At 36.8% G+C, this 11,293-nt stretch overlaps 1 protein-coding gene across 1 annotated transcript in view; it reads left to right on the forward strand.

Annotated features, from left to right (window-relative positions):
* KPNA3 (karyopherin subunit alpha 3) overlaps nucleotides 1–10,092 on the forward strand; it is a 101,711-nt gene extending 91,619 nt beyond the window's left edge. Inside the window, exons 13-17 of the mRNA XM_040448361.1 lie at nucleotides 2,512–2,616; nucleotides 2,713–2,784; nucleotides 2,936–3,098; nucleotides 4,895–4,989; nucleotides 6,717–10,092. Coding sequence (XP_040304295.1) covers nucleotides 2,512–2,616; nucleotides 2,713–2,784; nucleotides 2,936–3,098; nucleotides 4,895–4,989; nucleotides 6,717–6,815 — 534 coding nt within the window. The 3' untranslated portion in view covers nucleotides 6,816–10,092. The remainder of the gene's footprint in view (nucleotides 1–2,511; nucleotides 2,617–2,712; nucleotides 2,785–2,935; nucleotides 3,099–4,894; nucleotides 4,990–6,716) is intronic.
* The last annotated feature ends 1,201 nt before the right edge of the window (nucleotides 10,093–11,293 follow it).

Genomic DNA, 11,293 nt, shown 5'->3' on the forward strand with positions numbered 1-11,293 from the left:
ACTGTCCCCTTGTTTTCTGTTGCTGTTTGTTTGATCATAATTTTCTTCACAAGCACTGTAGTTATGATGAGAATTATTTCCTATCACCTCTGCAGTTATTTTGTTACAAGTGTTATTTTGTTATAACCAGTGTTTTTATTTAAATAAATTGGGTAGTAGCAAGGATCGGTAAATTAGTAGCCATGAAGTGAGAATCCATACAAAATCTCTCGCTGGATGGCTGGTATCTTTTATAAACAGATCATAATTTAATCTCCCTATGAAATTAGATTGGACCAAAAGATGCAGTGCCTAAATTGAAGGATCAAAAAAGTCTTTTTTAAAATTTCAACTTTAGATACAAACTTATTATTAATTGTTAAATATACTTAAGTACTTCAGTCTCTTTGTATCTGCCTTATTTCACATTGCATACAATTTTTAAGGTTCATCCATGTTGGAGCATGTGTCAGAACTTCATTTCCTTTTATAGCTGAATAAATATTCCATAGTACATACATACCACATTTTGTTTATCCAGTCATTTGTTGGTGGACACTTGGAGTTTTTCTACTGGTGGCTGTTGTGAATAATGTTGCAGTGAACATCGGCATGCAGATGTCCATTTGAGTCACAGCTTTCAGTTCCTTTGGGCATATATCTAGGAGTAGAACTGCCCAGTCGTATGGTAATTCTGTGTTTAGCTGTTTGAGGAGCTGCCAAATTGTTTTCCATAGTGGCTGTACCACTTTACGTTCCCACAAGCACTGTATGAGGGTTCCAGTTCCTTTTTTAAAATTATTATAGCCACTCTAGTAGGTGTGAAATGATGTCTCATGGATTTGATTCGCATTTAGTTGCATGTAGTTTTATCTGCCTGAAATGCCACCATCCCCCAAACCAGCAGAACTGATCATTTCTTCTGTGTCATAGCTGTATTTATATAGTTGCTCAACTATAATTTGACAGTTGGATTGTTACAGAAAAGTATGTTGTCGAAAAAGTGCATTTTATGAATGCATTTGCTCCAGTGAAGGGAAAGAAGCCAGAGTCTTTTAGCCTCTGGGCCAGTTACTTTTACTGTAGAAATTTCAATAATTTGGGATTTTTATAGCTAAATGTATTCCATAATTGGAAACAGAGCTGAGAAGTGAGGAAGCCGGACAGAAGTGGGTGTAGAGAAGTTCTGGCATGTGACCAATATGCTCTGAGTGAAGGTATCATGGGGGACAAAGGGTTCACATAGATGTTTACTCAGCCTCAGCAGCCATTTAGTCTCCTTAGAAGTTTTTCACCTTGAGCATTTGTGTTACTTGGACTTGGGATCATCATGGGACCCTCAAGGTAGAATCAAACTTGGGTTTATTCCCTCAGCATATTAGTTTAAAACGTTTCAAACCTACAAGAAATTTGTAAGAATGGTAGAGTGAACACTGACTTACCAGTTGTTAACCTCTTCCCACAATTGGGCAAAATAAATTTACAGTTAACTTTTTTCACTGTAGAAGAGGAAGAAGAGACAGCACTTGACACTAAAATTGCAGTAGACCTGCGTGTTTGTGACTTGTAAATCCTTAAAGGTTACAGCAAAATTTGTTATATAGACCCATCCCAGATAATTGGACACTTAATTTCTAAATATATCTTGCAAGTAAATATTTTTACAAGAAAGCAATTCTCCTTTCTTAGAAATAGTTTTAACAAACTTTTAGGAAATTGAGTCTCTTACTTATTTATATCATTATCTTTTATTTATTTTTTTTTATTTTTTTTTCAACGATTTTTATTTATTTTTGGGACAGAGAGAGACAGAGCATGAACGGGGGAGGGGCAGAGAGAGAGGGAGACACAGAATCGGAAACAGGCTCCAGGCTCTGAGCCATCAGCCCAGAGCCCGACGCGGGGCTCGAACTCCCAGACCGCGAGATCGTGACCTGGCTGAAGTCGGACGCTTAACCGACTGCGCCACCCAGGCGCCCCTATCATTATCTTTTAGAGGGAGCTTAAGCACCAAAAAATGTAAGCTGCATGAGTAAAGATTTTTTTGTCTCTTTTGTTCACTGCCATATTACCATTGTCTACAATAGTGCCTAGGGACATCTGGGTGGCTTGATTAAAGATCTGACTCTTGATTTTGGCTCAAGTTATGATCTCACAGTTTGTATGATCAAGCCCCGTGTTGGGCTGTGTGCTGACAGCACGGAGCCTGCTTGGGATTCTCACTCTCTCTCAAAATAAATAAATAAACATTAAAAAATAAATAAAATAAAGTAGTTCCTGGGTGATGTAGGCATATGTTTTATTGGGTGGATCAGTGCAAGGTTAGTGGGCCCACATGTTATGGATGGAAGTTTCCTTATAACGGGTTTAAAATGAGACATTCTGTGTCATCTCATTGCTTTTTAGATGCATTTCCCTAATGCAACTCAAGTGATTTTGTTATAGTTTATGTAAACTACATAAAAATAAAAATATAAATGCATTAAAACTAATCTTTCAAACAAAGGTACCCTGTATTTTGTTCAATTATAGGAAGCAGTGTGGTTCCTTTCCAACATAACAGCAGGCAACCAGCAACAAGTTCAAGCTGTAATAGACGCCGGGTTAATTCCTATGATTATTCATCAGCTTGCTAAGGTCAGTCATATTGTGAGTTTATAGTGTACATTAACATATTATAACCAAGATTTTTTAATAAAGAATTCATACAATCATTTCTTTTTTAACCTTCAGGGAGACTTTGGAACACAAAAAGAAGCTGCCTGGGCAATTAGCAACTTAACGATAAGTGGCAGAAAAGATCAGGTAAGTTTGGAAAAACTGTTAGGATTGTTAATATCGGAAAGTACACTACTCTTTTATGTGTAGGAGCTGCTGGTTGTTCATAATCCCTGTAGTGTGTTCTTTTTGGGTAAAAGATAATTATATAAATAAACATTTTTCTCTTGTTGCCTAGGTTGAGTACCTTGTACAGCAGAATGTAATACCACCATTCTGTAATTTACTGTCTGTAAAAGATTCTCAAGTTGTTCAGGTGGTTCTAGATGGTCTGAAAAACATTCTGATCATGGCTGGTGATGAAGCAAGCACAATAGCTGAAATAATAGAAGAATGTGGAGGTAAGAGTGCATTGAAGAAAAATAGTTGAGCAGTGGAATGCTGAAAGATCAGTTCCTTTCAAGGCAACTAAGTAGAAAGAAAACTGTCAGGAAACACTGCTCCATCATCAAAGTATGCTGCTGTCCTGTATTCACCAGTTAGCATTACATGAGGGTTTTCCAGCAGGCATCAGTCCGTACTTGGGGAAAACTGGTTGTGAAGGTCATTCTGTGACCTTCCTAGAGGGTCACATTGCCTTTTAGGTGACATGAACACTCCTCTTGAAGTCACAGTGCGCGAGAGCAAAAGCTTGGGAACTGCTATGATAGAGAAAGTTATAAGCTTCATTTAATCCAGAATTTCTTAGAATCCTTGACAGTGAAACACTTTCTTCACATTATACCTGATACGTTATTCTATAGATCTTACTTTGTGAAATACTATTCCATGTTGTTGGAAAGGTTAATGATTTTGGAGTCATCTAGGTATTTTATTTCAGTCTTGTGATTGCTAGAGCTGTCTGCTGAAGTTATTACCACAGAAGTTACTTTGAAATTTTAATAAAAAAACTTATTTGAAATATTAAATATTTCTCTGATAATGATATATGAGGCATATTTTAAGGATACCTGTTCAGTATGTACTAAGTTGCCCAAACCTTATTGTCATGTTTTATTTTGTATATTTTATTGACTATTATGTACAGTTATATTACCCCTTTCATTTTTTTTTTTAAGAGAAAGTAAATGTAGTCACATCATAAAATATTCAGACTGGAAGTATCTTCTTAATAACAAGAAGAAATTATCCTAGAGATGTTAAGTTTTGTCTATGGCCATGGAAGTAGATCCTCATACTCTTAATTCACTGCTCATTCTGGTTTTAAGATATTTTGAGATAATTTGAAATTAGCATTGTAGTCTAATTCAGAACTTACCCCAGAAAGTTTGAGCTGCAGAATTGTTACTCTTCAGCTTTAATCAATATAGTTGCTTCGGTCTCTGGGAAGTATACTCACAATTAGGATACACGTTTACTTAGTATTTTATAATTTTGTGAAGAACTCTACATCCATTATCTGTGACACTTATATTCCCATTTTTCTGGTTTTTTATATTGCTGTTAAAAAGAAAAAAAATGCAACTATTTCAAAATAACCTAGCTAAAAAGATATTTCAAGGAAGAATATTGTTAAGGATTTAAAGTTATAGACTTGTGCATCTGATGCATGGAGTAAATATATTGGGAATGTAAATGAAGACATTCTACAGTTCTGAAAACTTATTTTTCAATTTCATTGTGGCTATAGGATATAAGCACCCTCTTTGTTTTTTTCTTCAAAGAAATTATTTCAAAATTTAAAGCTTTGTCTTCTATTTATATCAGTTAATCATGAAGTTTCTGAAAACATGTTTTTGTTGTTATATAAAAGTAATAGCATTTTGAAAACAAAAGGAAAGATAAAAATTACTATATGAGATAGTACGATTCCACTAAAGCAGCCTGGGGAGATCTCAGTTCAAGTTCTGTCACTAACTTGCCACTCAACCTAAAATAAACCCCTTTACATCTCTATACGATAGCTTCCTCATCTGTCAGATAACCCTTGGGGTCAAGGGTTTCTAGAGAGGAAGAAATTAGTGGGATGCTGGTCCTCCAATCAGAGCAGCTCAGAGTTTTATCTGTGTTTTAGACAAACTGTCATTTTCGGGGTGTGGTGGGAGGGTGTTGCGAGTTCTTTAGGATTTTCCATGACTAGAATGAACACAGTTTTTATTCATGTCCATTTGATTATTTGATTTTTTGTTTTTATCAGGTTTGGAGAAAATCGAAGTTTTACAGCAACATGAAAATGAAGACATATATAAATTAGCATTTGAAATCATAGATCAATATTTCTCTGGTGATGATGTAAGTATCCATTAAAGTATGGTATGCCTACATGTACATTAAAACCTACACATACTGTTAAGTTCACTGAGAATTTTTTTATCATTAATATGACAAGTATATACTGTATTTGGTTGTTTTTTTTGTTGTTTATTTTTGAGAGAGAGAGAATGTGAGCACATGCGCAAGCTGAGGAGGGGCAGAGAGAGGCAGAGAGAGAGTGGGACACAGAGAATCCCAAGCAGGCTCTGTACCATCCAATGCGTAGAGCCCAGTGCAGGGCTTGAACTGATGAACCGTGAGATCATGACCTGAGCTGAAATCACGAGTTGGTTGCTCAACCGACCGAGCCACCCAGACACCCCTCTATTTCTATCAGATACTTTTGAGGTGGCATTTTCCACTTATTTTTAATAATCTAAATTTTAAAAAATTAGTGATTGTTTTCCATCAATCAGTTTCTTTTATTTTTTTCTTTTAAGTCTTTTTATTTTGAGAGAGCAGGGGAGGGGGAGAGAGACAGAATCCCAACGGACCTTAGTCTCGCAAATTTGTGAGACCATGACCTAAACCAAAATCGAGAGTTGGATGCTTAACCTACTGAGCCACCCAGGCACCCCTCAATCAGTTTTATTAAATACTATGTTTGAAACTTCATTATAAGGTAAAAAATGTATGAACAGTTCTCTGAGAGGCACCTGGCTGGCTTAGTCGGTGTAAAGCATGTGACTCTTGATCTTGGGCTTAGGAGTTTGAGCCCCACATTGGGCATAGAGATTACTTAAAAATAAATAAATAAACAAACAAACAAACAAACAAAAACCCACTTTTTGTTATATTTGTAATCTGTTAAATGGGAAAAAATAGTACAGTTGACTCTTGAACAAGGGTTTGAACCACATGGGCCCACTTATACGCAGATTTTTTTCAATACAGTGTAGTACTATAAATGTGTTTTCTCTTCCTTATGATTTTCTTAGTAACATTTTCATTTTTCTAGCCTACTTCATTGTAATAATAAGTATATAATACATATGACATACAAAATATGTGCTAATCAACTGTTTATGTAATTGGTAAGGCTTCCAGTCAATGGTAAGTTATTAGTAAAGTTTTTGGGAGTCAGAAGTTGTACTCAGATTTTTGACTCTGCAGGGGGTGGGATTGGTGCCCCTAGCTCGTGTTGTTCAAGGGTCAACTGCAGTTACAGAAATGATGTGTGTTCAAGGGCACCTGGGTAGCTCAGTCAGTTGGGCGGCCAACTCTTGAGTTTGGCTCAGGTCATGATCTCATGGTTCGTGAGTTCAAGCCCCGCATCAAGCTCTGTGCTGACAGTGCGGAGCCTGTTTGGGATTCTTTCTCTTCCCTCTCTGCCCCTCCCCAGCTCATCCACACACGTGATCTCTCTCTCAAAATAAACATCACAAAACGAAAGAAAGTACGTGTGTTCAAACAGGTAAAATAAATCTACAGATACAGAAACTTAAGAATGGGGCAGGGACAGGGGAGGGGGTTAAAAAAAAAAAAGAAAAGAACTTAAAACAATTTTGAAATGTGTGTTCAGTTTAATTAAATTGTTAAGTTTCTTAATGTTACTGATTTACTTAAATATTTTAATTTATCGATTAAAACATCATATAGAACGATTACAACATCCGTACAGAATTCTCTTGTAAGAAGTAAGTTCTGCTTATACCATAACATGTAGTATCTTAACAAAGGCCTTTTTTTTGTTTTGCTTTTTATAGATTGATGAAGATCCTAGCCTGATTCCTGAAGCAACACAAGGAGGTACTTACAATTTTGACCCAACAGCCAACCTTCAAACAAAAGAATTTAATTTTTAAGTTCAGTTGAGTGCAGCATCTTCCCCAATTCAATACGAAGCACCACCAGATGGCTACCAAATGACAAGAAGAAGAACAACAAAAGGCTCCAAAACACACATGCCTCTTCGTTTTGATGCTTCTAAAAGCAAGCCATGTCTCAGTCACTTTGCAGTTGCCAAAAGTTACTATCACATGGACTGTAAATGCATATGCATGATTTCCTGAACTGTTTTAGAATTCTCCTTAACAATCTCGACTACCCTATTTTTCCCTGTTCCCTGGTGCCACACGCTGACAACTGCAGTTCCAGTTTAGAATATTCCATAGTGGTGGCATGTCAGCTGCCCACTTGATACTCCTTTGGAAAATGGTGCGCTGTGGATCAAGACACTTCGGTATGATGCATATACACGTTGGAAGACTTTAAAGAGGTGCAGTCTGATCTGAGCCTCCATCATTGTCCTCCACAAACATATTTTCATATTCTTTATGTGGAAGAATAGATTTTAAAGTACAAGCCAAATGATTTTCATTGGTGGAACTGACACACAAAAAAAGGAACTTAAAAAAAGAAACTTGGTTATTGATTAAACAGTTAAGTTTTAAAAAAACTGTGCTTCATCTACCAGTAATTGATGTGTTTATTATCTGCCTCAGAAGCCAGGGTTGGAGGAAGAACTTTAGCTATGGATGGTAATGCTTTCGCCATTATACCTAATTTTTGAGAACAGCAAGCCCTATTTGACCACTCACTTCAGCCTGTGTGTTCCTGCTGTTTTGAAGTAATCAAATGCTGTGCATGGTATTTTACCTGAGCTGCAACCTGTTACGGACTTGAACTTCTGTTTAAGTTGAAAGCAAGAGTCCCTGACTACAAAGAAAAAAACAAATAAAAAACAACAACAAAAAGCAAAGGTCTAACGTACCGATTGGTGATGTTTAAAAAAAAAAAAAAAAATCTTGCTTTCAGCTTTCAGGAGTTAATATTTTTTGTTTTAAATTGATAATTGGATATGGTTGATTTATATTGGGTTTAAACTGTGGAGCCTTCATGTTTACTGTAATTTAGTCTTAAAATATTTTTTACTTAGTAACCAGTGCTTTTGATAATGTGGTTGGCAACAAACCAGCAACTATTTAGAAGTGTTATACAACTTCATTCTTTGAGTATTGGGAAAGTTAATTCAGATCCTACTCTAAAAGCATATTCACATATTAAAAGATTCAGTCAAGGATCTGTGTAGAGGAATAATCTGCAGTTATTTGACATAAACCTGATTTGCAGTGATCTTGAAGCAAAATCTGGTATTACTATGTAAAGTCATTGCTTTTGGTAAATTGTCATCTGACCCAGTTATTAATGAAAGAATATGGATTTGAACATGTTTAAACTGAATGATTTGTGCTGTCACAGAAATGGTTTTGTTGCTATTGTTTACTGGGTATGATTTCCCAATGCGTTGATGTGAAGGGATAGAAAATCTAAACTAACGTAGTTATCCGATGGGGGTGTATTTACTGTGATGAAGATGAGACCGATGCCATCAGAGCTTTGTGAATCAGCTGGGGTGTTTTCACTGATAAACAACACATAGCAGGTGTGCATTCATTACAAATACATGTATCTGCCAAGGTGGAGCCACTTTAAAGAGTGAGTTTTGTCTTGTATCCAAAATGGATACAAGCGTATGTTTAAACTGCAAGATTTTTACTTGCTAGAGAATCTGTTTTAATATAGTGGTTTGGCCTCTGATTATTTATAGGTTTTATAAATTTTAGAATCAATTTCTCTTTAAGGTGGCTCAGATTTTTCAACTCTTGTGCACATAAAATTGAGTTGAAGTTCATTGTGCCTTTTTTTCTTTATCCAAATTTTGAGTTAAAGCTTCATATGGTAACTGCATCCTGTTCAGACACTGTAGTCTAAATTTCTGAAACTGTGTGGTGTTCACTAAAAGTAGGAATAACAAAGTCAAAGCCAATTAAGGTCACAAACTTCGGTGAAACCCTTAAAGTCCAAATCTTCTTGATATTGTGAATTGTACCCCTCCTGGTTTAGTTTCTTCTGGACTCTCCATCCTACTTACTGACAGTTACCTTTTAAATTTTGCACACATTGAGATTAAATCAGGCCTCTACTGTGCCGATTCCGATTTCCTCTTGTGTTTTAAGTGCAAACTAACATAAGTGAACATTAGCATCAAGTAGTGCAGACATATGTATGCATTTGCTTGATTCAATTTGTTGTGACCTTATCAGTTTGGAATTGGAATTGCACCATTTCTTAGACAAAGGAAACTAAGTATATTTGCTGCACTTTTAAGTTTTCAGAACAGTGTTGAAAATCGCATTGTTTTTATTTTTTTTAAACTCAGTTAAAAAAGACTAAAACGTTCTTTCAAAAGAGGCATCTAAATGTGTTCCTAATTTTGTATATGGGCTTAGGTTTTGTAACCAATAAAAAAAAGCTGCTATCAAATCCGATAAAACATTGAAGAACTTATTTCTAAAAGTTTCTTAATTTCCTAGTTTTGTTTTCTGCGTGGTTAAATTTAAATTTGGAACTATTTTTCAAACATCAACTACAGTGGAGGCAAATCATGAATTACTCTTTCGTTGTATTTTAGTATCTCTCTTCCACTCTAACAAACTAGGACAATAGCAGTGCTCGACTTAAGAGTATTTTATGACAAATAAGAAATACCTAAATCTTTATTAATTTCCAGAGCTTCCACACGGTACAGCAGAACAGGTGGCTTAAAACAACAGAAACCTTTGGTTGCACGGTTTCGGAGGCCGGAAGTCGGAAATCAAGCTGCCGGGTGCAACGCGCTGTGTCCGTGGGCTCTTGGGAGGCCCCTCTTTGTCTCTTCCCGGCTTCTGGTGTCCCCGGCAGTGCTTGGCGTCCCTCGAGCCTCTGCTTTCATCATCGTCCTGTGGCATTCTCTGCGCATACCTCAGGTTCAAATACCATGACTTAGAAAGGCCTGGTGAGAAAATGGTGTGCTTGTGACTCTCATGAAACCACAACGACAAAATCACACTTTATGGCCTGTCTAATCCTTGAAAACAAGTAACTGTGGAAGATAGTAATTGAAGTAAACTGGAAAATTTTAACCTGTGAGATCAAGGTGGTGGCTCTAAGTGAAATCTTGGATTAATTAAAAGAACAAAAGAGCAACCGAACTTTTGAGTATACAAATATTTTTACTTTAGTATAATGCCACTTCAAATTATTTTTGAAAGAAGTCAGTGTACAAGTAAATAAATGTGATAGTACTTCTATGTAACCGTGCCAAGATTTCCTTCAGAACAGTTGTCCTTTTTCGGGGATTCATTATTTAATTATTGCAAGTGAAAATTCATGAATGTCAGTTGTCTTACAGTGATGGTTCTGAATTTTTGTTGACTCTAGTTGTACTGGGGGATCTTAATCTATTCGGAGAAAGGAAATATAATTTCTGTACATTAGGCTGTAAGTCTTAAGGTCTATAACCCAGCGAGTGCTCTGTGTAACCCACCACTCGTATGTCTAGAGGAACTCTTTGTATAAATTTTGTACTTCGTTACATAGCTAAAAATCAGTGGTAGAATGATTCTCAAAAACGTCTATATCGCAATAGGGGTGTACGTGTTTATCTACCTAGATGTACAGATGGCGCTCAGTACTATACTGAAAGGAAGTGTTTGGGAAAAGGGACGTGAGAATGTAGCCTGTTCACCTCCTTAGCCTCCTTATTTGCCCATGAAACCCCTCACTCACTCACTTTGACCTAAATTAGGGTTTCTCAAACCCTGCAGTATTGACATCGTAGGTTGGCTAATGCTCTATTGGGGGCTGTCCTGTGCGTTACAGGATGTTGACCAACATCTTTAGGCTCTACCCACTAAGTACCTCTATGCTACCCAGTCATGACAACCAAAAGTGCCTCCAGGAATGGCCGCGTGTTCCCTGGGGGCCAAATTTGCCCAGGTGCAAACCACTGCTCTGAATTAATTTCTGTAGAAAACTTCCCCACTCAAGGGAGACAGCCTAAAGCATGCCTTTTTGTTGTATAAACAGTCCTAGACTTTGCTCAGGTGTGTCAGATGGGGAGACAAATACATGCCTTTTCTTCATTCTCCATTTTAGGAGAGATCAGAGTCAGCACTGTCACCCATCTGTAGGAACTCCTGGTAATACTAAGCCCCATCTGTTGCATAGGACTTATGCAACAGAGAAATGGGAAGATGGAGGAACTACTAACCTTGAATTTATCCTGTGGCTAAAAAAACAAGGTGTGTGAAATAAAGCAAATGTGTTGATTGCCCACAGTTTTCTCAACACTGCTTTGTAGCAGTGTTTTTCAGACATTTTTAGTTGAGATAGTTAAGTCCTCTAGGAAAGCTGGGTTGGACCAGAAAATCACAGCATACATAATTCTGAAAAGCATTTCTTTGAAGCATTGTGAGAGACTGGCCCCATCAGGAAGCTTACAAGTTTATTCAAAACGATC

This window comes from Herpailurus yagouaroundi, unplaced genomic scaffold (assembly GCF_014898765.1).
Source record: "Herpailurus yagouaroundi ecotype Mexico unplaced genomic scaffold, PumYag 197, whole genome shotgun sequence".
Lineage (NCBI taxonomy): Eukaryota > Metazoa > Chordata > Mammalia > Carnivora > Felidae > Herpailurus > Herpailurus yagouaroundi.